Source organism: Pseudophryne corroboree, chromosome 5 (assembly GCF_028390025.1).
Source record: "Pseudophryne corroboree isolate aPseCor3 chromosome 5, aPseCor3.hap2, whole genome shotgun sequence".
NCBI classification, from domain to species: domain Eukaryota; kingdom Metazoa; phylum Chordata; class Amphibia; order Anura; family Myobatrachidae; genus Pseudophryne; species Pseudophryne corroboree.
This window is the reverse complement of record NC_086448.1, coordinates 399,101,659-399,128,746: the sequence shown is the minus strand read 5'-3', so window position 1 is coordinate 399,128,746 and position 27,088 is coordinate 399,101,659. Positions and strand designations below refer to the sequence as shown.

The 27,088-nt window shown below is 47.2% G+C and overlaps 1 protein-coding gene across 3 annotated transcripts in view; it reads left to right on the top strand.

Moving 5' to 3' along the window:
- PTPN3 (protein tyrosine phosphatase non-receptor type 3) overlaps positions 1 to 27,088 on the top strand; it is a 1,027,556-nt gene that overhangs the window by 466,059 nt on the left and 534,409 nt on the right. For all 3 annotated transcript variants that reach the window (XM_063922728.1, XM_063922729.1, XM_063922727.1), the window contains one exon: positions 8,944 to 9,007. In XM_063922728.1, coding sequence (XP_063778798.1) covers positions 8,944 to 9,007 — 64 coding nt within the window. The remainder of the gene's footprint in view (positions 1 to 8,943; positions 9,008 to 27,088) is intronic.

The window sequence follows — 27,088 nt, the reverse complement described above, 5'->3', positions numbered from 1 at the left end:
ATACAACGCCCTACGTCAAGCGGAGGAATTGCTTCGGGAAAAAACGGTTCTGATTCAGTCAGACAATGTCACGGCAGTGGCTCATATAAACCGCCAAGGCGGTACGAGGAGCAGAGTGGCCATGGCAGAAGCGACCAGGATTCTACGCTGGGCGGAAGGCCATGTAAGCGCGCTATCAGCAGTGTTCATCCCGGGGGTGGACAACTGGGAGGCGGACTTCCTCAGCAGACACGACCTGCATCCGGGAGAGTGGGGGCTTCATCAGGAAGTCTTCGCACAGATCACGAGTCGGTGCGGACTGTCTCAGATAGACATGATGGCATCCCGTCTCAACAAAAAGCTAAAGCGGTATTGCGCCAGGTCAAGAGACCCTCAGGCGGTAGCGGTAGACGCTCTGGTGTTGAGAATAATAAAAATAAGAAGGGTCAGAACAATCCTCGTTGCTCCAGATTGGCCAAGGAGGACTTGGTATCCGGAGCTGCAAGAGTTTCTCACAGAAGAACCGTGGCCTCTTCCTCTAAGGCAGGTCCTGCTGCAGCAGGGGCCCTGTCTTTTTCAAGGCTTACCGCGGCTGCGTTTGACGGCATGGCGGTTGAACGCCGGATCCTAGCGGAAAAAGGGATTCCGGAGGAGGTCATTCCTACCCTGATCAAGGCTAGGAAGGACGTGACATTGAAACATTATCACCGTATATGGCGAAAATATGTTTCTTGGTGTGAGGCCAGAGCTGCTCCTACGGAGGAGTTCCATTTGGGCCGTCTCCTTCACTTTCTTCAAACAGGAGTGAATTTGGGCCTAAAATTAGGGTCCATAAAGGTCCAAATTTCGGCCTTATCTATTTTCTTTCAGAGAGAATTGGCCTCTCTTCCTGAAGTACAGACTTTTGTGAAGGGGGTGCTGCATATTCAGCCTCCTTTTGTACCTCCGGTGGCGCCTTGGGATCTTAACGTGGTATTACGTTTCCTCAAGTCACCTTGGTTTGAACCACTCACTACAGTGGAGTTGAAATACCTCACGTGGAAAGTGGTCATGTTGTTGGCATTAGCTTTGGCAAGGCGTGTTTCAGAATTGGCGGCTTTATCACATAAAAGCCCATATTTGGTTTTTCACGAGGATCGGGCAGAGTTGAGGACTCGTCCTCAATTTCTGCCAAAAGTGGTCTCATCTTTTCATGTGAACCAACCTATTGTCTTGCCTGTGGCTACACGGGACTTGGAGGATTCCGAGTCCCTGTATGTGGTCAGGGCTTTGAAGATTTATGTGAACAGAACGGCTAGGATCAGGAAGACTGAAGCTCTGTTTGTTCTGTATGCGGCCAACAAGGTTGGCGCTCCTGCTTCAAAGCAGACTATTGCTCGTTGGATCTGTAACACAATTCAGCAGGCGCATTCTATGGCAGGATTGCCATTACCTAAATCGGTTAAGGCCCATTCCACTAGGAAGGTGGGCTCTTCCTGGGCGGCTGCCCGAGCGGTCTCGGCATTACAGTTGTGCCGAACAGCTACTTGGTCGGGGTCAAACAGCTTTGCAAAGTTTTATAAGTTTGATGCCCTGGCTGAGGAGGACCTTCTGTTTGCTCAATCGGTGCTGCAGAGTCATCCGCACTCACCCGCCCGTTTGGGAGCTTTGGTATAATCCCCATGGTCCTTACGGAGTCCCAGCGTCCTCTAGGACGTTAGAGAAAATAATATTTTACTTACCGGTAAATCTATTTCTCGTAGTCCGTAGACGATGCTGGGCGCCCGTCACAAGTGCGGACTTCTTCTGCAAGACTTGTATATAGTTATTGCTTACATATGGGTTATGTTTTATCGGTGGAGCCGAGGCTATGTTGTTGTTCATGCTGTTAACTGGGTAGTTTATCACAAGTTATACGGTGTGATTGGTGTGGCTGGTATGAATCTTGCCCTTAGATTTACAAAAATCCTTCCTCGTACTATCCATCTCCTCTGGGCACAGTTTCCCTAACTGTGGTCTGGAGGAGGGGCATAGAGGGAGGAGCCAGTGCACACCCAGAATCCAAAGCTTTCTTAAAGTGCCCTATCTCCTACGGAGTCCCAGCATCCTCTACGGAATACGAGAAATAGATTTACTTGTAAGAAAAATCTTATTTTTGTATTAGAGCCCACGGTCTGAATTTAGCTTATCCAATTGATTTGCTATCAGCCCGACAGGTGCGGGCACTAAAGTTATAGCCCAATTTGGACCACAGGGTCTTTGTTTTTGGAGTGGGGTGGTGGCCATTTTGGCCTCTACCTCCTATGTGCCGCTATGTTAGGTGACCCCATGTTGCGCCCACGAGGCGCTCAACTTATTTCTTCCTTCCCTTTTCTTTTTTTACCCCTCTGTGTACTCCCCTGTTCATTGCAATGTATATAACACATGTTTAGCAGTAGACGTGTTCTCCGGTTCACATCCACATACCGATCCAGTGTTTCATCTTTCTCTCCTCCACCCACAAAATGGTTAATGTAGTGTCCCTTAATGTTAAAGGCCTTAATTCCCCCCAAAAAACAGAGGCTTGCGTTATGTCATTTTTTGCCAAACTTAAGGCAAAAGTGATTGCCTTACAGGAAACCCACTTTATGGCGTCCTCTCCCCCCTCAGTTTTCGAACCACAATTTCCCTTGTTATTACACATCCAACGGCACTAAGAAGAGGGCTGAAGTGGCATTTTTATTCTCCCGCTCATGTAATTTTCTGTTAGATAAAAAAAGTCACTGATACTGAAGACAGATTTCTAATCTTTAATGGGACATTGAATGACAGACCGGTTACTTTAGCGGTGGTTTATGTCCCTAATGTCAAGCAAATTGCATTTATTATAAAATGTTGTTCTACCCTCCAGTCTTGCCTTAGTGGAACACTCTTGTTACTGGGATATTTTAATCTGGTCTTAGACCCACGCTTAGATAAGTCGTCTGCCCGACACCTTTTGAAAACCCATCCAGCTCGGGACCACTCCCAATCATTTTGACGCATATTACATGAAAATGGCCTTTATGACGTGTTGAGGGCTCGGAATCCTAATTGTACGGATTATACCTTTTACTCCCAGGTCTATGGGTCATTCTCCAGGATTGACTTGGCGTTAGCAGACAAATGGACGTTGCAACAAATATGGTGATCCGCTATACTCCCAATCCCTTGGTCGGATCATTCAGCCTTAAAATTGCGTTGGGATTTGACTTCCCTTAGATCTTCCCCGCGTCTGTGGCGCCTTGGCGAGTACCTTCTCACTAATAATGAAGACAAATCCTTTATTTCTCAAGCTCTATCCTCCTGTCTAGAATGTAACGATCCAGCCGACACATCCGTGTTTAACAACTGGTGTACGCTAAAGGCGGTAGTTAGGGGCTCAGCTATACAGGCCGCGACTCGACACCGAAAGCTGTTGCCTAAGCAGCAAGATGACGTAGAAGTGCGCTTGACAGACCTGGAACGTAACCTTAAATCCTCCCCCAATAATAAATCACTAAGGGAAGGGAAGAATGGAATATCCTGACCCTAAGAGAGGTACATAAGAACCTTTTTAGGCTAAACATACATTTTATACCCAGAGGGATAGGGCAGGAAGAATGTTAGCCAGGAAGCTCGTATTAAAAACTCAATACGTCTAAAATAGAGGCACACCCGATTAAATTTTCTACCACCCTACTCAATGAATTGAAGTCTCAATATAATTATGCCTGGCAGGTAGACTGCCTGAAGTACTTAGGTATCCAGATTCCCCCTAAGATCTCAGACCTTATTAGATGTAATTACCCCCCTCTTCTGACTAAACTAAATATGTTAACGAAAGATTGGATGCTGTATAATGTATCGTGGCTAGGTCGCATAGCCGCCTTGAAGATGGTCTTGCTTCCTAAGCTGCTATATTTATTTAGGACTATCCCCATGCTATTGCACAATACCTTATTGACCAAATTTAATTCTGTTTTAACCCAATATGTATGGAGAGGCAAAAAACCAAGACTAGCCCGTAAAATAATGTCCTTACCGAAATTGAGGGGTGGTTTAGCTTTTCCAGACTTGCATTTATACCAGATAGCCTGTATATTGGCACCAATGGGAGCATGGCTCGGGACGGATACTCCTAAAAATATGGGTTTCCTTGGAAAGGGGCCTCTTGTCTCCTCTCCCTTTATCCAGTGTCTTGGGACTGCCAGATACAGAGGGGCTGAATTTGTTTTCAAGATCGGCTGTGGTACAATCCGCACGCAAATCTTGGCTAGCCTTGGTAGGGGTGTTACCCGAAATTTCTCTCCTCCCGCTAGATATCCCATTAGAAGGCGTTGCGAGTCTGGTCCCAGATCTTTCATTTCGCTTGTGGATCTCCCAAGGGGCTAGGACTCTTCAAGATGTAATGGAAGAGGGTACTTAAATGTCATACACCCAACTGCAATCTAAGTTTTCCCTCCACAAAGGAGACTTTTATAAATATCTTCATCTCAGACACTGGCTACAGACAAACTTTTACCGACCCCCATCATACCTTGATTACGAGAACTGAGTGTAAAGGTTCAGTTTCTAGATGGTATGTCCTTCTCAACTGCCCTCATCTTTAGTTAAACTGAAATCTCAGATGAAGTGGGAATCCGACCTGAATTGTGTCCTGACAGAGGAGGAATGGCGTTTGATATTTGACTATTGTTTTCATTTGTCTAAATGTGTATCACACATAGAACAGTTTTAGAAATTAATCCATCGCCAATATCTCACCCCGGCCCTCCTCCACTCCATATGGCCAACTACTCCCAATGACTGCTGACGTTTATGTGGTAAAGTAGGTACGCTCATACACGTGTTTTGGTCATGCCCTATGGTATATGCCCTGTGGCATCAAGTTTTTGATCTCATCTCTGAGATGGTGTGCTTTCCAATATCTCCCCAACCTACATTGGCCCTACTACACATATTTCCCATGTATATTCCTGATCAAGTTAGATATGTCTTGGGCCACATCTTGGCCATTATAAAGACGTTACTTGCACGCAATTGGCGCTCCCTGGTGATACCTACGATCTCTACTATTGAAGCCACTGTTCAGTCACATTTTGAGTTTGAGATGGCGGGCGTGACCTTTGCTTCAGGAAGCGCCATGCAAGCCACAAAATGGGCGGTATGGAGTGAATTTTTTGAAGGCACGCTTCCCTTGAAACCACATACCCTACCTCGATAGTATGCTCCCAAACTGGAAGCGGTAAGTCCCTGGTCATACCTTCACTGCTTACAGTAAAAGCCATAACAAGAAAAAAGAACCAAAACGTGCGCAAAAGGAAGAGCCAATCAAAAAATATTTGGATTAATTATTTTTATTTTTATTAAATATTTATTTAATTGTAGTTAATACCAAATAAATTAATTATAAATATAATCCTTAGAGTGACCACAATAAGATATTGAAAATAATATTAAAATGAATAAAACAACACAATCATGAAATATATAACCATCTAATTAATTTCTCATATATGGTTAATATTCCAAAAGACCAATAATGGATACAGATGTATCAAATCCTGAAGAATAAATGATTCCTAAAACAGGTAATACTGTATCACTTTGGATGCATAATTAGATCACAATGATGCAAAGAAAAAATATTATTAATGAATAGACTAAAAAGTCCACACTGGCTGGCCAGCCTTAATTAATACTTATTATATTGTGCACAGACAAAAATTTATCCAAGATCAATAGAGTAAATAAATGGAAGATGTATTGCCTGTAGGATATCATAGAATTGAATAAACAATAAGGACTCAAAATTCTTCCAATAACGATCTAAACTAGTAATGATTATCCGTTATACATGTATCCAAAAGTCTTGTGCGGCTCATTAGCTCCTAACCTCGTACGGCTGCTGATGTAAATGCTAAATGTTGGAGCAAATAGATAGAAGCCAGTCCCGTCCTTTTGACCAATGCTATTTAAAAGTCTCGATAAAGGCACCTAGCCTTATGCGGCCGTTAGTGTGGGCAGCCAATGCCGTAGTATTACAGTCCCGTAATAAGGTGATTGTTATGAATAAATAAAAATAATAATACACAGTCCCGAATGGCTCAAATAGCCCCTAGCCTAATGAGGCCATTGGTGTGGGTGGCTATAATGATGGGATAATGTATTGATAAATAAAACCCCGTCTCACCCGTAGCAATCTCACCCGTGCCAGGGAATGCAGTAGCCGTCCGGCCGGCCGGATGTTCACCGGACCTCCGCCGTTTCCAATCCACAAGCCGTTCTGTGCTGCGCTGCCTGGGTGCTCCTCCGACAGCGCAGCTGGGTAATCCTTAGGCTGGGATGAATTAGATGGAAATATCTGTGGCGGTTTAAGGCGGGTTAGGGCTGTCAGTGATGTCCGTTCGTCTCCAAATAGCAGAGAGATGGTATAGATCCGTGGATCACTCCAAAGCCGTTCAACCTAACGCGTTTCTCGACCGTAGGCACTGGTCGTTTCATCAGAGGAAGTGCAATCTTCAGAGAGGATCTCCGGAGCATTCCAAAACGCTATTTTTAGGACAGCCCGTCTATATTACTCACAAGCACCGTACCCCCTATAGGAGATGACTTCCTTTGTATACTACTATTCCACATGCTGTAGACTGATATGTTGTATCTAATTACTGCCGAAAATACTATATGTATGTAATATTGTGATACGATGTCTGCCCCCTTCCCCCTCCCTTTTTTTATTTCTGTAATCCCCCCCCCCCCCCATTTTATTTGAAAAACTTATAAAAATGAATCTTGAGGAAAACAAGTGAATACCTATAAATACTGGTTTGTATTATATCCATAGAAATCCCAATAGTTAATTTCCTTTATACCTAAATTTACTAAAATAACATACTGTACCTGCACTTATACAACATATAATAAAATCACATAAACCATATGCACACTTAACAGTGGACTCATATCTGATTCTCAGAGTTCTGAGCTAATATACTGAAACTAGGTGATTCATCGCACCCTACAGTCGCTCTTCACACACTTCATGTCCTTGTGGCGTGCAGTGTTTTTATTAGTATTACCTCCAATCATAATTGTGTGAGTGGTTAAATATTGCACCGACAAAGGGCGTGTGATGGTTAAGGGGTCGTAGCCCCTTGCAACGGCATGAACAGTGCACGCAGGGCCTGATAAATCACCTAGTACGTGCTGTGGTTGGAGGAGTGGCTGGTGCGGGGGAGACGCGGGTGGGGGAGGGGGTCTAGGGGAGACACAGGTGGGGGAGGGGCTGGTGCGGTGGTGCTGTGGGTGGGGGAGCGTGTCCGGAGCCACCGCGGGTTGGGGAGAAGCAGTTGTGGGGGAGGGGCGGGTGCTTCGGGTAGGGGAGGGGGTTTGGAGCCATCAGGGGTGGTGGAGAGAGGAGTGTGGGGGTGCTGCGGATGGGGCCCGAAGGTACTGCAAATGGGGTAAGGGCAGGTAATGCTTCTCTGGAGGAAAGCAGCTAAGCTGCTGTCCTCCCTTTGGCAGTGGCTCTCCCGGAGACTCGCGCAGCAGCCAAGCAGCCAGTCACTATTGTTAGCGCTGGTGTCCCAACGCGCCGCATTACAGGGAAGAAGATGCACTCAATAAACTACTGGAATGCTCCGGCACTAAGGGCTGCTGGGAGCTGTAGTTTATTTAGTGCGTCTACTGGGAAGTCAGGGTCTCTGGGCGCAGCTGTGGCGGGGAGGCACTTCTGTGACATCAGGCGCAGAGGAGGCTTCCGGGCTCAGAGAGTATGCGGCGCAGGGAGGGCTATGAAATTCTTCCGCTGCGCCGCTTTCATACACATATATGCCGGTTGCTGTAGCAGCTTTTGTTCCATCTGCGCCGCGACTAGGAAGTGGGGATTGTTGATGCCGGAGGTGGCAGGCGGACTGGCAGCAGGACATAGGAGGCTGCAGTAAAATTATCCCCCCCCCCCCCCCCCCCTCCCTATCTGCAGTGCAGAGACTTGCTGCAGATGCAGTGGCATACCCTCCAGCTGTGACTCTTTGGCAGGTACATTACCTTTTTTTTATGGTCTGTACCGTTTTTTTTGGGCTCTCCAAACTTTAATTGAAAGTATAGTAAAAGGGGCGTGGTCATGTCACTGTACACATGGCTACGCCCCCTTTTCAAATTTGTACCAGACTTGCCTACTCTCCCGGAATGGCTGGGAGGCTCCCGAAAATCGGGTGACCCTCCCGGCCCCCCGGAAGAGCAGGCAAGTCTCCCGATTACAGGGGTCCCCCCTGCCCGGCCGCCCACTTAGCGAGTAAAGTGGGCGGTCCGGGTAGGCGATGACGCGATTCTTGTTGAATTGCGTCATCATAGCCACGCCCCCTGCTGTATAATGCCTGTAATAGCGGCATTACACAACGGGGGGCGGGGCTTACACGGGATGATCCCGTAGTCCCGCCTCCGATCCGCCCCACCACACCCCCAGCCCACCTACGCCACGCCTCAGGTCCGCCCCCCCTCTGCACTCACATCGCAGCCCGCCCCCCTGCCGAACCGACCTAGCTGCTCTCTCCCGGAGAGAGCAGCCAAAAAGTGGGTAAGTATGATTTGTACTGATTTGTGTGTGTAAATTGTTGGAGGGTATGTTGCTGCAGATGCAGTGGGCCTATTTTGGGGAGTGGACCTGGAGCTGCAGCTCCATCAGCCCCATTGTTAATCCTGCTCTGGGAACACACAGCAGGCGAAGGGCAGAGCCTCCCATTGGATGTAACCTGTGTGGGAGGGTGTTTCTCGCCCAATCAGCTGTGGGCTGGGTGTGATAGACCTGCTGCTAACCCAATGAGAGCTCCTAGCCACGCACAGCGTTATACACACAGGCACAGAGCCACAGATCTGGGCTATTTATATAGGAGATAGTATGTAATTCTCTGGTTGTACACTCTTGCTCAGAAAATCCAGTTGGAAGATTTGGTTTATTTACATGATCTGTTATTTTTTTCCATCTAGGGTAAACATTCTGAAAATCTCTTTCAAAAGAAAAAAGTTTTTCATTCAGCAACGTCAGAAACATGTAAGTAACTTTTTAATGCTCACAACATACAGTTCTGGAGATGCTATCACAAGACTTTATTAACTATATTAGCGGATGGTACAGGACAGCACTTTGAGGCAGAAGTGGCTGTGTCGATTTTACTTACTTACTGATAGATACACCAAAAGAGAAATACTTGCTCTCTAAAGCTGGATAAACAATGGATGACCTCTCCTAGTTAACAATTAGTGCTATGTCGCTGGTTGCTAATTAATGGAGATTGTCAGTGCATGCACACTAATTGATATTGATAAATTATATCGTTTAGAAATGTCATCCTCCGCACTCCCCGAACATGCAGCTAAACTTTATAGTTAAAGTTGAGCTACATGTACAGTAGATAATGCCTGAACGAGACCGACCTGCGCATTGTTCATCGTTCAGGCATACACACTAGATGATATGAACAATACTGTAGATCTTCTTTAAAAAAAAAAAGATCGTTCATATCATCTAGTGTTTTCGCCCAGTGTCTAAGATTGCATTGGCATACCACCCAACTTTTCTGATTCCAGAGGGTCAGTCCCGCTATTCAGGGGGATGGTTGGGGAAGTCTTTGATCACCACTGCTCTGCAAAGCAGCTAGTGAACCCTGAATAAATGCTGTGAGCACACGCACGGCATCCTAACAGTGCAGGGAGGTGATAAAAATATTAGCAACATCTCTATTAGGGTTACTTGCTATTATTAAAAATGATCTCAAATACTGTGAATTGTGCCATACAGTTGTTATGAACCTACTGTATAAACTTGTCTACACTGTGTACCAATATTTCCCAGTAAAATACAAATAGATGCACAGTATTTAAAAAATAAATAGGGTCCTAATTCACTCTTTATAGGTCCTATCAGAATTTCTCTTATGTTCTAGAGGATGCTGGGGTCCACATTAGTACCATGGGTATAGACGGGTCCACCAGGAACCATTGGCACTTTAAGAGTTGGAGAGTGTGTGCTCGCTCCTCCCTCTATGCCTCCCCTACCAGGCTCAGTTCAGAAAATGTGCCCGGAGGAGCCGGTCACACCTAGGAGAGCTCTCCAGAGTTTCCTTAGTAAAGTTTAGTTTTAGAGTTTATTATTTTACAGGGAGGCTGCTGGCAACAGCCTCCCTACAGCGAGGGACTGAGGGGGGGAGCAGTGTCTGCCATGCGGGGTCTGAGCCACTGTCTCCGCTGACTGGACACTGAGCTCCAGAGGGGATAGATCGTTCACCACCGCAGGGGATCGCTCACCCCAGCAGCATGCTGCCACCCCCTTACAGAGCTGAAGATTGTGGCCACTAGCAAGCGGGGGTCCGGTGTGAAGATGGCGGCATCATTGTAGGAGTGCAGTATTATCTGCGCTCCGGAGGCTCAGCGGTACATAGTGCGGCGCTGTGAGGGGCACCCTGAGCCAGCGCCTACACCCTACACTGGTCACACAGCCTGTCGAGGTTCCCGAATCTCAGCCAGCATCAATCCTCAGGCCAGTATAATCCTGTGAAGACAGCACCATTTTGGGGGCGGAGCTTCTCAGAGAGGACCCAGCAGCGTTTCAGCACCATTTTCCTGCCTGCACAGCGCTGTCAGTGAAGAGCAAGTCCCTCCACAGCAAATCTAGCTATCTATCACGGTACCAGGGGGTTGTAGAAGGGAGGGGGAGGCTGCAGAACGACTGTATAACCTATTAAGGTGCACAGTCAGCGCTGATAGGGGGTCTCCCTTTATATTAAAAGTGCTTTGTGTTGGTTGGCTCCAATCTCTGTGTCTCTCTTGCCATTCTTGGGGGTGAAACACTGTCTGCCCACCCCTGTGTGTGTGTGTGTGGAGTGTCTGTCGTCTCCATTAAGCAATGTCTAGGAACTCTGTGTCATATGCTGTAGAGGATATGTCCTCTCAGGATGATCCCATTCCATGTAATTAGGATTGCACTGGTTTAGCACAGATTCCAGCAAGGGAGCCTGAGTGGTTATTCTCTATCAAATCTGATTTCTCAGATTTCTAGTAGGGTTGCACAAAATGAATCTGCAACTCAGGCTTTACAGAACTCTATGGCAGTATGGCCCAGTTCTGTTACATCAGGGCTCCCCGCTGTATATTCCCATAAATGTGCTCTTGCTCAGATCATGCAAGATGATACCGATACCGACTCTGATTGTACAGACGGTGACGGGGAAGTGTTGCGGGGGGCTGCATCTCTTGCAAAAGGGGTGCAGTTGATGATAGAGGTTGTTAGGGATGTGTTAAATATTGCTGACACAATACCCAAGCAGGTTGAGGAGGCTTACTTCACTGAAAATAGGAAAGCCTTTTCTAACCTTCCCTGCGTCAAAGGAATTAAATGCTATATTTGAAAAGGCTTGGGAAAACCCGGATAAAAAATTCCAGATACCTAAAAGGGTTCTGGTAGTGTTTCCTTTCCTGGTTTAGGATAGGAAAAAATGGGAAAACCCACCTATTGTTGACGCATCGGTATCCAGACTCTCAAAAAAAGTGGTTTTTCCTGTTCCAGGATCTACCGCCTTGAAAGAGCCGGCTGATCGTAAGATTGATAATACGCTCAAATCCATGTACACGGCTTCTGGGGCAATACTACGTCCCACTATTGCTAGTGCTTGGATTGCCAAAGCTATAGTAAAGTGGTTAGGCACGTTACTTGAGGATTTGGATACTATGGAGAAATGTGATGTTGAATTGTTTTTACGTAACATTCAGGATTCGACAGTATTTCTGGTAGAATCCATGAAGGACCTGGGTTCCATGGCTGTGGGGATTTCCTTCATATCTGTCTCAGCTCGTCGAGGGCTGTGGTTGTGCCAGTGGTCTGCCGATGCGGAATCACGGAAACATGTGGAGACCCTACCCTACACAGGTCAGGCTCTCTTTGGGGAAGCATTAGATGCGTGGGTCTCCACGGCTACGGCTGGTAAGTCACCCTTCCTTCCCTCAGCTACACCTGCTCTGAAGAAACCCTTTTCTTCAGTTACACCACAGTCCTTTCGGTCTAACAAGTCCAGAAAGGCAAAGCCGTCAATCTCCTTCTTTTGGGGAGGTCGGCCCAAGTTCAAGAAACCTGCTGCTGAAGGTTCCCAGGAACAGAAATCTGCTTCAGGTACACCAAAGTCCTCAGCATGACGGTGGACTGCACTTCCCGGAGGTAGGGTCGGTGGGAGCGAGACTCAGAAATTTCAGTCATGTCTGGGGGTCCTCCTGCTTGGACCCCTGGGTGCAAGCTATTGTGTCCCAGAGGTACAGGCTGGAATTTCAAAATCTCCCTCATCACCGATTTTTTTAAATCAGGCTTGCCAGATCTGCTGGCAGACAGGACTGTCCGCAGGAAGCCGTCCAGAAGTTGGTGGAGGCACAGGTCGTTGTGCCAGTACCACCTCACATGCAGAACAAGGGTTACTATTTGAACATTTTCGTGGTACCGAAACCGGATGGTTCGGTCAGGCCCATTCTGAACTTAAAATCACTAAACCCCTATCTGAGGGAGTTCAAGTTCAAAATGGAGTCCCTAAGGGCAGTGATATCAGGTCTAGAGGAGGGCAATTTTCTAGTATCCCTGGATATGAAGGATGCATACCTCCACATTCCAATTTGGCTGCCACATCAAGCTCATCTTCGATTTGCACTGTTGGACTGTCCCTTTCAGTTCCAGGCCCTTCCATTCGGTCTCTCCACAGCACCGAGGGTATTCACCAAGGTGATGGCGGAAATGATGATTCTCCTCCGCAGACAGGGGGTGAACATAATTCCGTATCTGGACGATCTGCTGATAAATGCATCATCCAAGGAGAAGCTGTTGCAGTCCATAACACTCATGACTCAGCTTTTCAGAAAACATGGTTGGATCCTGAATCTTCCAAAGTCACATTTGGAACCAACCAGAAGGTTGTCCTTTCTGGGAATGATCCTCGACACGGAAGTGCAGAGGGTGTTTCTCCCAGTGGAAAAGGTGTTGGTGATTCAAACGATGGTCCGGGATGTTTTGAAGCCAACCCGGTTGTCAATTTTTCAGTGCATCACCTTCTGGGGAAGATGGTGGCCTCGTACGAGGCTCTGCAGTACAGGAGGTTTCACGTTCGGTCCTTCCAACTGGATCTCCTGGACAAGTGGTCAGGATCCCATCTACACATGCACCAGAGAATACATCTGTCACCAAAGGCCAGGATTTCACTCCTCTGGTGGCTGCAACTGCCTCACCTTCTGGAGGGCCACAGGTTCGGGATTCAGGACTGGATCCTTCTAACCACGGATGAAAGTATCCGGGCCTGGGGTGCAGTCACTCAAGGGGAAACCTTCCAAGGAAGGTGGTCAAGTCTGGAAGCCGGCCTGCCGATAAACATTCTGGAACTAAGCCGTCTACAACGGTCTTCTTCAAGCGGCCCATCTTCTGAGAAATCGGGCCGTTCAAGTGCAGTCGGACAATGTGACAACAGTGGCTTACATAAACTGACAGGGCGGAACGAAGAGCAGAGCTGCAATATCAGAGTTAACAAGAATCATCCTCTGGGCAGAAAAACGCGCGTTGGCGCTGTCAGCAATCTTCATTCCAGGATTAGACAACTGGGAAGCGAACTTCCTCAGCAAACACGATCTCCATCCAGGGGAGTGCGGATTCCATCCGGAGGTGTTCAAGGAGGTAACAGCTCTTTTGGGCGTACCCCAGATTGACATGATGGCCTCTCGTCTCAAAAAGAAGCTTCGGCAGTATTGTTCCAGGTCGAGGGACACGCGAGCAGTGGTGGTGGACACCGTAGTGACTCCGCGGGTGTTCCAGTCGGTGTACGTGTTTCCTCCACTTCCACTCATCCCAAGAGTTCTAAAGATCATAAGGAGATCAGGGGTTGAAGTGATCCTCATTGCTCCAGACTGGCCAGGAAGGGTTTGGTATGCGGATCTTGTGAATCTACTGCAAGAAGATCCGATGCCTCTTCCTCTTCGGGAGGACCTGCTGCAACAGGGGCCGTTCGCCTATCAAGACTTACCGCGGCTACGTTTGACGGCTTGGTGGTTGAACGCCTGATACTAGCTCGAAAGGGCATTCCGAACGAGGTTATTCCTACCCTGATACAGGCTAGGAAAGGAGTAACGTCTAAACATTACCATCGAATTTGGAAAAAATATGTGTCTTGGTGTGAGTCCAAGAAATTTCCTGCGGTTGAGTTTCAACTGGGACAGTTTCTCCTCTTCCTAAAATCCGGTGTGGATATTGGCCTGAGGTTAGAATCTGTGAAGGTCCAGATTTTGGCCCTATCCATTTCTTCCAGAAACAATTGGCTGCCCTCCCTGAGGTTCAGACCTTTTTGAAGGGAGTTCTGCACATCCAACCGCCCTTTGTACCACCTACGGCGCCTTGGGACCTTAACGTGGTGTTGCAGTTCTTCCAATCAGACTGGTTCGAGCCTCTACAGGAGGTTGAGGTCAAATTTCTTACACGGAAGGCTGTCACGTTGTTGGCCTTAGCTTCTGCTAGACGTGTGTCGGAGTTGGGGGCTTTGTACTGTAAAAGCCCATACTTGATCTTCCACGAAGGTAGAGCTGAGCTCCGGACACATCAGCAGTTTCTTACAAAGGTTGTGTCGGCATTTCATATCAACCAACCAACCAACCAACCAACCAACCAACCAACCAACCAACCTATTGTAGTGCCAGTGGCTACTGATTCCTCAATTTCATCAAAGTCCTTGGATGTTGTAAGGGCTCTGAAAATCTATGTGAAGAGGACTGCTCATCACAGAAAATCGGACTCTCTGTTTGTCCTGTATGATCCTAAGAAAATTGGGTGCCCTGCTACTAAGCAGACAATCTCTCACTGGATCAGATTCACTACCCAGCATGCATATTCTATGGCAGGATTGCCGTGTCCTACGTCTGTCAAGGCCCACTCCACTCATAAGGTGGGGTCTTCCTGGGCGGCTGCCCGGGGTTTCTCGGCTTTACAACTTTGCAGAGCTGTAACTTGGTCTGGGTCGAACACGTTTGCAAGGTTCTACAAGTTTGATACTTTGGCCTCTGATGATATGAAATTCAGTCAATCAGCTCTGCAGGAGCATCCGCGCTCTCCCTCCCATTCTGGGAGCTTTGGTACATCCCCATGGTATAATGTGGACCCCAGCATCCTCTAGGATGTAAGAGAAAATAGGATTTTGGTTACCTACTGGTAAATCCTTTTCTCGTAGTCCGTAGAGGATGCTGGGCACACACCCAGCACTTCGTTTTCCTGCAATTGTTATCTGGTTCAGTACGACTTTGTTTTTAGTTAAGTATTGCATTGTTACTTGGTAAGTAATGTTTTCAGCGGTTGCTGAGTTTTCAAGCTAAGTTAACTTGATGTGCCTTGTATGTGTGAGCTGGTATGAATCTCGCCACTATCTGTGTGAAATCCTTCTCTCGAAGATGTCCGTCTCCTTGGGCACAGTTTCTAGACTGAGTCTGGTAGGAGGGAAATAGAGGGAGGAGCCAGTGCACACTCTCAAACTCTTAAAGTGCCAATGGCTCCTGGTGGACCCGTCTATACCCATGATACTAATGTGGACCCCAGCATCCTCTACCGACTATAAAAAAAGGATTTAACAGTAGGTAACCAAAATCCTATTTTTCCTCACCATATGACTTGTAAATGAAACTCAGACACCTCTGCATGCCACTTATATGCCATCAGACCTCTCCACATAACCCTAATATGCCATCAGAGGCTTCCACACGCCCCATATGTGCTAGCATACCTTTACTTAATACTTTAGAGACTGTACAAGAAATGCAACTAAAATGGTGCATTGCCTACAGTACATCACATATCTTACCTGGATAGACTGAAACATCTTAACATGTACCATTTGGAGCAATGAAAATGATAAAGGGGGGACACAATAGAAACTTACAAATATTTCTCTGGCTGGGTCCACAGGATTATCCACAGGATAACATTGGGATATGGTTGAGCGACAGCGGAATTGGCACCAACACGGTCACGAGCTTTCTGGCCTCCCGGGATGCATTGGGGCCTCACCATATAGTCCCACCCACTGACTCAGTCAGATCAGTTTTTTGCTTGGTGCGGCAGGAAGCTGCATGGTCACTGGGCTGCTATGAATAAAGCAGCCTCAAGCTTTTTATTATTTTATTTTTATAGACTTACTTTTTTTGAGCGACTTTTCTTAACAGCGTCTTAAACGCATACTGGAAAAAGTCGCTCCAACAACTCCCCACCAGGTCGCAACAACGCTTAACTTCGCGGTAATAGTGCTGTCTCGACAGGCGTCTGTGTCGGATGTTCTAGCAGGTCCAGCAGACGTAACCAGGCTGTGGCCGGAGCATGGGGGGGATGGTAAGTCTATGGATTTCCTCTTACTAGGGGGGTCCGGACACAGCTACACTGATTTGGTAGAGACTACAAACAGTGTGTTGATGCACCGAACATCTCAAGTGCGACAGCGCTACGCTCCAGGGATCATAGGCGCCAGGACTAGGTAGAGCCCGCAATCCTTAGAGTTTAAGTCAACAGGGGGATTCAGACGCTCTCCTGGCCGCCCCTCCTCTGAGTTCATGACCAGTTTCTGCGCGTCTCTCGTCCATGAACTGAGTGACCTCACCTCCGGCTCAGACACTACTACTAGGGTACTCGGTCGCAGCTTAGACGCTGTGGTTGTGTACACTAGAGATCCCGCCTAGACCGAGTCGCAGGTCTTAGAGTCTGCATACACGTGGAAGTCGCTGAGCGTCTGTGTCAGTCAGTGAGCGACTGTGTCCATTATCAGTTATCAGGAGCGGTAGTGTACATCAGTAGTGTCTGAATCCACTCAGCGTCTTACGAGCGCATTTGCTTGGATATGGAAGTGTGGTGAGTCTCCCTGTATCCCGCTCTCCAGAGGAATGGTGTACAGTACTAAAAATTATCTCTACTTGTTAGTATGAATTGTTAATTTTTAGTACCTATTGCATATGAGATCTGTATATTACTGTGTTTTCTGCATGTAATGTTGAAAAAGAACCAGTTAAAAACAGAAGTTCTTATTTATAAATTGTAATGGGGGTTGTATTCTCATATGACAATGTCTAATGCTTTAACATGTGACTGACTGCTAGTATGAGTGCTGACTTTTCTGTGTAATGTCAGTCCTGTTCTGACCCTCAGATCAGGTGCACTGTGGTCAGATTGATTTCACTTCTATATACTCATATATAGGTGATTTTCAGTCACAAATTGTGTAGTCATTAACAGATTATTACCATGTCTGTTAGCGGCAAAAGTGACGAGGATAATTTATCAAGCACTCCTACATCCCTAACATGCTTATCTTGTAAGACAGGGTTAATTGGTATAAACCAATTGGTCACTTATGAGGGATTGTGTGTGAACTGTTTTGCTTTTCAGCAAAGTAAAAAACAGGAGTTGGTTCAACCACCAACAGAGCCACCATGGAATGTGTTCGCAAAGACTCTATCTTCAATAGCGGGCATGTTAATTCCGGTAGCACCACCTCAAGGGTTAGGTTACACTATTTACACATACATGCAGCTCCCTTCCTATGGCTTGGTTCCAGTAGCCTCTACAAGCAACCAAGGGACAGCTAAGACTAAGACAGATACGTCTATGTGGCAGACTACACAAGATGATACAACAGATGATGATACAGTATATTCAAATACTCTGTATGAGGATCAGTCGCAGAGTTTTAGTTCAGAGGATGTAGCTGAACTTATTAATGCTGTTAAGGCTGTTCTCTCTTTGGAAGAGCCAGCTAAGACAGTGTTAAAATCTAAAGCACCTGTGTTCAAACGAACAAAATCAGTGAGAACTAAATTCCCAGCATCAGATGAGCTGACTGAAATGATGGATGAGTCTTGGGCGACGCCCAGTAAGAAATATAAGATTCCGAAAAGATGGAATTCTTATTATCCATTTCCAGCTGCGGATTGTTCGAAAAGAGAAGTACCTTCAAAAGTAGATGCACATGTTCTGCGACTTGTGCATAAATCTGCTTTACCACTGTCATCTACCTCACTAAATGATGTCACAGACAGAAGGGTAGATAGCTTTTTTTAAAAATTTATTTTCTCTAGTAGGAGCAGTAGTAAGACCTGCTATGGCTTCGGCCTGGGTAGCAAAGGCAATGGGCAAATGGATAGAGTAACTATAGAAAGATATCTCTTCTCCTATTAGGGAGCAAGAGGATCTTTTTATCAGTTTAAGACAATCTGCCCAATACTTGTTATAGTGGAAAGAGGAAATAGGAAAGTCTCGAGGGAGGACATGAAATTGGGGTCGAGAGACCCGAGATTGCGTCTGGTGGTGGTGGGTCTGGGCGTGGAGAGGAGGAAGGAGGATGAGAGGGAGAAAGAAAGCAGATGGTGGTCAGAGAGAGGGAAGGAAGAGTTTGAGAAATCAGAGAGATCACATCGGTGGGTGAAGACAAGGTCGAGGGAGTGGCCGAGATTGTGAGTAGGGGTGGAGGTCCATTGAGAAAGTCCAAAGGAGGTGGAAAGGGCAGGAAGATTAGTGGAAGCAGCATTAGTGATGTCAATAGGGATGTTAAAGTCACCGAGGATGACAGAGGGGAGGTCGGAGGAGAGAAAGTGGGGAAGCCAGGCAGCAAAGTTGTCAAGGAAAGGTGAACAGTGGCCAGGGAGGCGGTAGATCACTGCCACAAGGAGGTGAATGGGGTAGAAGAGGCGGATAGTGTGGCCCTCAAAGGTGGAGAAGGTAAGGGAGGGCTCAGGTGGGATGTGTCACAACTGAGGGCCTGAGCTGACGGGAGGCAGCCTCAGTTGTAGGGGCTGAGATGTACCGGAACCTGGGAGGTTGTATCAGACCCCTGGACATGTAAGTAACATGAATAATAACTGCCCGAAGGCGTGACCACGACAACTTGGATAAAAGTCAATGATGTTTATTATGACAACTCCGCAACACAGCAGCAGTAAAAGAAAACGTAAAAGTCAGCAAATAATAAATACAGTTCCTGGGTACTACAGGATGGCAGGAGCCACAGGGCACTGGTAGTGTGAGATAGTTCTTATGATCTACTAGATGGAAAGTCCTTACCAGGCCCGACTGTAGCAATGGAGATAACCCAGGATTGTGCCAGCTGGTGTTCCAGGAAAAGCTGGGTTGCTGAAGGTAAAACAGCTGCTGTGGATACTGGCTGGAACCAGACTGTTGTTAGCACGGAGTGGATACTGGCTGGAACCAGTTAAATAATAAATGAACTTGGGGAGCGATGAAATATGAACTGAAATGTAGAATTTGAGAGCGGAGAAATAATAATACCGGTGGAGAGTGGTAAAGTGTAGAAAGGACACCGGCCCTTTAAGGGAAGCTGTACTCTGCTGGAAGCTGATCTGGAAGCAGGTAATGTTGTAGCTGGAAACAGATGAATCCACAATGGATTGGAGAGTCAGGCTACACCGCAGGTGGAATGCTGGTGCGGGTCTCTATGGTGGAAGTCTTGAGACAGGAGCTGGAACCTGGAAGACAATCACAGGAGAGAGACAAACAGGAACTAGGTTTGACAACCAAAGCACTGACGTCTTCCTTGCTCAGGCACAGCTTACTTATACCTGCAGCAAGGAAGGGGTTGGCTAGGCAATTATGCAAAACAACAATACAGACAGCAGATTGGTGGAAATGATCAGATGACAAAATCCAAGATGGCTGCGCCCATGCAGACACTTGGAGGGAAGTTTGGTTTGTAATCCATGTGGTCTGGGAAACAGTAATGGCGGCGCCGGCCACCGGAGACAGGAGACGCCAGGCTGATAGATGCACATTTAACCACGCGGGCACAGCGGAGGCCGCGGCTGATGAAAACACCACTCTGACACTCTGCATGTGGAAACTCAGGAACAGCGGAATCCGGTCCTGGAACGCTGAGCCCGCCTTAGGAGGCATCTGAAGGGTAAGTAATGGCGTCCAGATACCCGGATCGTGACAGCACCCCCCCCTTTAGGAGTGGCCCCAGGACACTTCTTAGGCTTTAAAGGAAACTTTGCGTGGAAATTTCGGACCAAGGCAGGAGCATGGACGTCTGAGGCATTGGTCCAAGAGCGTTCTTCAGGACCATAGCCCTTCCAGTCAATGAGATACTGAAGTTGACCGTAACGGTGACGTGAGTCCAGGATCTTGGCCACTTCATACTCAACGCCTCGTTGAGTTTGGACTTTCGGAGTTGGTGGAAGTGAGGAATGAAACCGATTCAAGATTAGCGGTTTCAACAGGGAAACATGGAATGTCCTGGGTATTTTTAAGAAGGGAGGTAACTGGAGTCTGTAAGCAACAGGATTGATGACTTGATCAATTTTAAAAGGACCGATGTAGCGAGGTGCAAACTTCATACTGGGAACTCTTAACCTCAAATTCTTCGTGGATAACCATACCCGATCACCCACCTTGAGAGCAGGAACTGCTCGACGCTTCTTATCCGCAAACTTCTTGTACCTGAACGATGCCTTGAGCAGAGCTGATCGTACGCTCTTCCAGATATTGGCAAACTGATGCAAGGTGATATCCACTGCGGGAACAGAAGTTGCTGGAAGCGGTTGGAACTCAGGGACTTTAGGGTGGAATCCAAAGTTGGTGAAGAATGGTGTTGAAGAAGATGAAGAATGATACTGGTTGTTATGACAGAACTCGGCCCAGGGAAGTAATTGAACCCAGTCATCTTGAGAGGAGGACACATAGATGCGGAGGAAGGCCTCCAAGTCCTGATTCACCCTCTCAGTTTGACCATTGGTCTGAGGATGGTAAGCCGTGGAAAACTTTAATTTGACTTGGAGGACTTGACATAAACTTCGCCAGAATTTGGCTGTGAATTGAACTCCTCGATCTGAGATAATTTCTTCTGGAAGACCGTGGAGTCGGAAGATCTCTTGTATGAATACTTGAGCCAACTTGGAAGCTGACGGAAGACCGGTGAGAGGAATGAAGTGTGCCATCTTGGTGAACCGGTCAACTACCACCCAGATGGTATTGAACTTGTTGCACATGGGCAAATCAGTAATAAAATCCATCGACAAATGGGTCCATGGTCGACGGGGAACAGATAGTGGAACCAGTTGCCCCGCAGGCGACTGGCGGGATACTTTATGTTGAGCACACTTTGGGCAAGATGCAATAAACTCCAAAACGTCCTTTTTCAGAGTTGGCCACCAATAGGACCTAGAGATAAACTCCAGGGTTTTTTGGATACCTGTATGTCCGGCAAAACGGGAAGCATGGGCCCAATGCATGAGCTTCTTCCTTAGTGTCGGCTTCACAAAACTTTTCCCTGATGGGGGCATAGAGTCCATCCCTACCGTGGAGAATGCCAACGGATTTATAATAGGATGCTTGTCTGAAGACTCGGACTCATTTTCTTGCTCCCATGAGCGGGAAAGGGCATCGGCCTTGCGATTCTGAGAGCCCGGACAGAACTGGAGTTTAAAGTCGAACCTGGAAAAGAAAAGTGCCCATCTGGCCTGACGAGGGTTGAGACATTGTGCGCCTTTTAGATATAGAAGGTTCTTGTGGTCTGTAAGGATGGTGATTGAATGAGAAGCTCCCTCCAACAGATATCTCCACTCCTCTAGAGCGAGCTTGATGGCTAGCAACTCCTGGTCGCCAATGGCATAGTTGCGCTCCGCTGGGGAGAACTTCCGTGAGAAGAAACTGCAAGGATGTAAATGACCATCTTTAGCCCTCTGAGATAACACCGCTCCTACTCCAACGGAGGAGGCATCCACCTCTAAGATGAAAGGAGAGTCGATGTCAGGCTGTTTCAGGACAGGTGCAGAGATGAACCTCTGTTTTAAAAGATGAAAAGCTTGCATGGCTTCTTCAGACCACTTGGACGGGTTAGCACCCTTCTTGGTGAAAGCAGTAATAGGCGCCACAATGGTGGAAAAGTCTCGTATAAACTTTCGGTAATAATTGGCGAACCCTAAGAACCTCTGGACCCCTTTGAGGGTTAAGGGTACCGGCCAATTCTGGATTGCTTGTAGTTTCTCAGGATCCATCTCTAGTCCGGAACCGGACACAATGTACCCTAGAAACGGAATGGACTTGACTTCAAAGACGCATTTCTCTAATTTGCAGTAGAGATGATTGACACGGAGACGGGACAGAACCTCCTTTACCCAGAAACGATGTTCCTCTAAATCGTTGGCAAAAATGAGGATATCATCTAGATAGACCACGACATGACGGTATAGAATGTCTCTGAAGATCTCATTGACGAAATGCTGGAAGACAGCTGGAGCATTGCTCAATCCGAAGGGCATGACGAGGTACTCATAATGTCCGTCACGGGTGTTAAATGCGGTCTTCCACTCGTCACCCTCACGGATCCGGATGAGATTGTATGCACCTCTCAGGTCCAGCTTTGTAAAGATGGTAGCTCCGCTAACTCTGTCAAAGAGCTCAGTAATCAGGGGTAAAGGATAGCGGTTCTTGATGGTAATGTCGTTCAAACCTCTGTAGTCGATGCACGGCCGCAGACCACCATCTTTCTTCTTTACAAAAAAGAAGCCTGCGCCGGCTGGAGAAGAAGAAGGTCGAATGAACCCCTTTGCTAGGTTCTCTTTAATGTATTCCTCCATAGAATGCGTCTCGGGGAGAGACAACGGATAAGTTCGGCCTCGAGGTGGAACCTTCCCTGGAACGAGATCAATCGGGCAGTCCCATTCTCTATGAGGAGGAAGGATATCAGCAGAAGCTTTACTGAACACATCCGTGAAATCTTGATATGGAGGAGGTGGAACATCAGACGACCTGGGGGAGGAAGAACAGACAGGCAATACTTTAAACAAACATGTCTCTGCACAGGAGGAACCCCATGCCAGGATTTGCGTCGTCGTCCAATCAATTGTAGGATTGTGAAGACGGAGCCATGGAAGGCCCAGGACCACAGGATGTGTGGCTCTTGGAATCACTAAAAGTGAAATAAGTTCGGAATGAAGAACTCCCACTCTCAGACGAACTGGTAGAGTCCTTAGAGCAATAACAGTATCAAAAATTTTACTGCCATCCACGGCAGTTAAGGAAAAGGAGGAAGGAAGTCTCTCGGTGGGTAGGGACCACCGTTTAACATAGGCTTCAGTAATAAAGTTCCCAGCTGCTCCGGAATCAAGGAGAGCAATGACGTTCCGATAACGTTGAGCAACTTGAAGCGAGACTGGGAGATTGCAATCATGAAGAGATGGAGAGGAGATCATTACTCCTAGCCGGTCCTCTCCTGGGCGAGCTAGGGTTTGGAGTTTTCCCGGACGTTCGGGACAGGCATTGATGGTGTGAGACGGAGCTGCACAGTAAAGACAAAGAGACTCAGAGAGACGTCTTCGGCGCTCAGCAGGAGTTAAACGGGAACGGCCAATTTGCATGGGCTCATCTTTAGATGGTGACAGTTGACGAGGAGGAGGAGCAGAAGATTTTGGAGCAGATGATCTTCCACGCTCAGTTGCTCTCTCTCTGAAACGTAAATCAACTTTCGTGCAGAGTGAGATTAGCTCATCTAACTTAGAAGGTAAGTCTCTGGTAGCTAACTCATCTTTAATAAGCTCAGATAAGCCATGCCAGAATGCAGCATACAGGGCCTCGTCGTTCCATGCCAGTTCGGATGCCAGGATCTGGAACTGTATCAGATATTGTCCTACAGTACGTGACCCCTGGCGTAAACGGAGAATCTCGGATGAAGCTGAGGTTACCCGGCCTGGCTCGTCGAAGATGCGCCTGAATGTTGACACGAATGCAGTGTAAGAAGATAGCAGGGTGTCGGACCTCTCCCATAACGGTGATGCCCAGTCAAGGGCGGAGCCACTGAGAAGAGAGATGATGTAGGCAATTTTTGTACGGTCACTGGGAAAATTGCCAGGTTGTAGCTCAAACTGAATCTCACACTGGTTGAGAAATCCCCTGCAGAATCTTGGAGATCCGTCAAATTTTGCTGGCGTTGGAAGATGAAGACGTGGAGCAGAAATGGGTAAGGTGGGTGGGGTTATAGCTGGAGTCACTGTGGTTGACGCACCAGATGCGCCTGATCCACGGAGAGTTGTCTGAATCCCATCCAGCCGAGTAGAGAGATCCTGGAGACAGCGGATGATGTGGCCCTGTGCAGCCTCCTGATGTTCTAGTCGGGCTGCCAGTTCTTGCATCGGCCTGGCCGCTTGATCCTGGTCTCCGGCTGGATTCATTAGGTCAGTGCTTACTGTCACAACTGAGGGCCTGAGCTGACGGGAGGCAGCCTCAGTTGTAGGGGCTGAGATGTACCGGAACCTGGGAGGTTGTATCAGACCCCTGGACATGTAAGTAACATGAATAATAACTGCCCGAAGGCGTGACCACGACAACTTGGATAAAAGTCAATGATGTTTATTATGACAACTCCGCAACACAGCAGCAGTAAAAGAAAACGTAAAAGTCAGCAAATAATAAATACAGTTCCTGGGTACTACAGGATGGCAGGAGCCACAGGGCACTGGTAGTGTGAGATAGTTCTTATGATCTACTAGATGGAAAGTCCTTACCAGGCCCGACTGTAGCAATGGAGATAACCCAGGATTGTGCCAGCTGGTGTTCCAGGAAAAGCTGGGTTGCTGAAGGTAAAACAGCTGCTGTGGATACTGGCTGGAACCAGACTGTTGTTAGCACGGAGTGGATACTGGCTGGAACCAGTTAAATAATAAATGAACTTGGGGAGCGATGAAATATGAACTGAAATGTAGAATTTGAGAGCGGAGAAATAATAATACCGGTGGAGAGTGGTAAAGTGTAGAAAGGACACCGGCCCTTTAAGGGAAGCTGTACTCTGCTGGAAGCTGATCTGGAAGCAGGTAATGTTGTAGCTGGAAACAGATGAATCCACAATGGATTGGAGAGTCAGGCTACACCGCAGGTGGAATGCTGGTGCGGGTCTCTATGGTGGAAGTCTTGAGACAGGAGCTGGAACCTGGAAGACAATCACAGGAGAGAGACAAACAGGAACTAGGTTTGACAACCAAAGCACTGACGTCTTCCTTGCTCAGGCACAGCTTACTTATACCTGCAGCAAGGAAGGGGTTGGCTAGGCAATTATGCAAAACAACAATACAGACAGCAGATTGGTGGAAATGATCAGATGACAAAATCCAAGATGGCTGCGCCCATGCAGACACTTGGAGGGAAGTTTGGTTTGTAATCCATGTGGTCTGGGAAACAGTAATGGCGGCGCCGGCCACCGGAGACAGGAGACGCCAGGCTGATAGATGCACATTTAACCACGCGGGCACAGCGGAGGCCGCGGCTGATGAAAACACCACTCTGACACTCTGCATGTGGAAACTCAGGAACAGCGGAATCCGGTCCTGGAACGCTGAGCCCGCCTTAGGAGGCATCTGAAGGGTAAGTAATGGCGTCCAGATACCCGGATCGTGACAGGATGAAACGAAAGGTGCAGTTTGGGGAGAGAAGGATGCCCACGCCTCCACCCTGGCGACCATCAGGTCTGACCGTGTGGGTGAAGGAGAGGCCTTCGTAGGAGAGAGCAGCAGGGGAGGTGGTGTCAGAGGAGGAGAGCCAGGTTTCAGTGATGGCGAGAAGGTTAAAAGAGTGGGAGATGAAGAGGTCGTGGATAGTTGGCAACTTATTGCAGATTGATCTAGCATTCCAGAGTGCACAGGAGAAAGGAAGGGAGGGGACAGGGGAGATGGGGATAAGGTTGGCTGGGTTCTGAGTGTTTGTGGGTGATTTGGAATTTGGGGGGTGAGACCTGGCAGTGAGGATCGGTATGTGACAGGCTCGAGGAGCCATAATTAGGGACAGTAGTGTTCAGAGGAATAGAATGGTGTGGGTGTAATATAGAATGAACAAGGAGAATGTGGGGTGTAATGTAAGCAAAAGACAGTGCAAACTGAATTTTAAGAAATAATGGAAGGAACGGAAAGGCTGAGATGGATACACAGTGGTTGTAGATTGTGTAAATGAGAGTGTGAGAGCAGTAGGGCTGCGACTTAATTAGACAGGTAGTTCAGTGTCCAGGTTGTGCAGGCTGCAGGCATTACTGGTAGTGGTATAGGTAACTCACTGTAGTCTGTTGTTTGCAGTTATTTTGTGGAGGTGGGGGAGATAGTCTGCTGTCCCTCTGTTTCTCTCCTGTTTATCTCCGTATATATCTCCATAGATTATATCATCATACTTTGCACTAACATACTTAGCAACAAAAGATGCTTGCAGCCTTGATCAATACTAGTTAAATAACCATGCAGACATGGATACAGGGTTAATTGATAGCAGTCCCCACCCTCTGAAAAACTCCACCCACAAGAAAAGGTTGCCTCAAGGTATGAACAAACCACTATACCCCCACTAATACACAGTGAGAACAGACTATAGTCTGGCCTAAAAATCACTAATTAAAGATAAGATTGTCAATACCTAGCATAGTTCAAAAAGCATGTAAGGGATGGATGTTAAAGTTGCAGCAGTGAGAGATTGTCAATACCTAGCATAGTTCAAAAAGCATGTAAGGGATGAATGTTAAAGTTGCAGCAGTGAGAGATTGTCAATACCTGAGGAAGACAAGGAGAGGGTAGAGGTCACATCAGCTGAGGCATCTCCGTATATCTCCATAGATTATATCATCATACTTTGCACTAACATACTTAGCAACAAAAGATGTTTGTATCCTAAGATGCTTGCAGCCTTGATCAATACCAGTTAAATAACCATGCAGACATGGATACAGGGTTAATTGATAGCAGCCCCCACCCTCTGAAAAACTCCACCCACAACAAAAGGTTGCCTCAAGGTATGAACAAACCACTATACCCCCACTAATACACAGTGAGAATAGACTATAGTCTGGCCTAGAAATCACTAATTAAAGATAAGATTGTCAATACCTAGCATAGTTCAAAAAGCATGTAAGGGATGGATGTTAAAGTTGCAGCAGTGAGAGATTGTCAATACCTAGCATAGTTCAAAAAGCATGTAAGGGATGGATGTTAAAGTTGCAGCAGTGAGAGATTGTCAATACCTAGCATAGTTCAAAAAGCATGTAAGGGATGGATGTTAAAGATGCAGCAATAACCATAGTGCGTGACTATGCCCCGTTACCCTGGATATCCT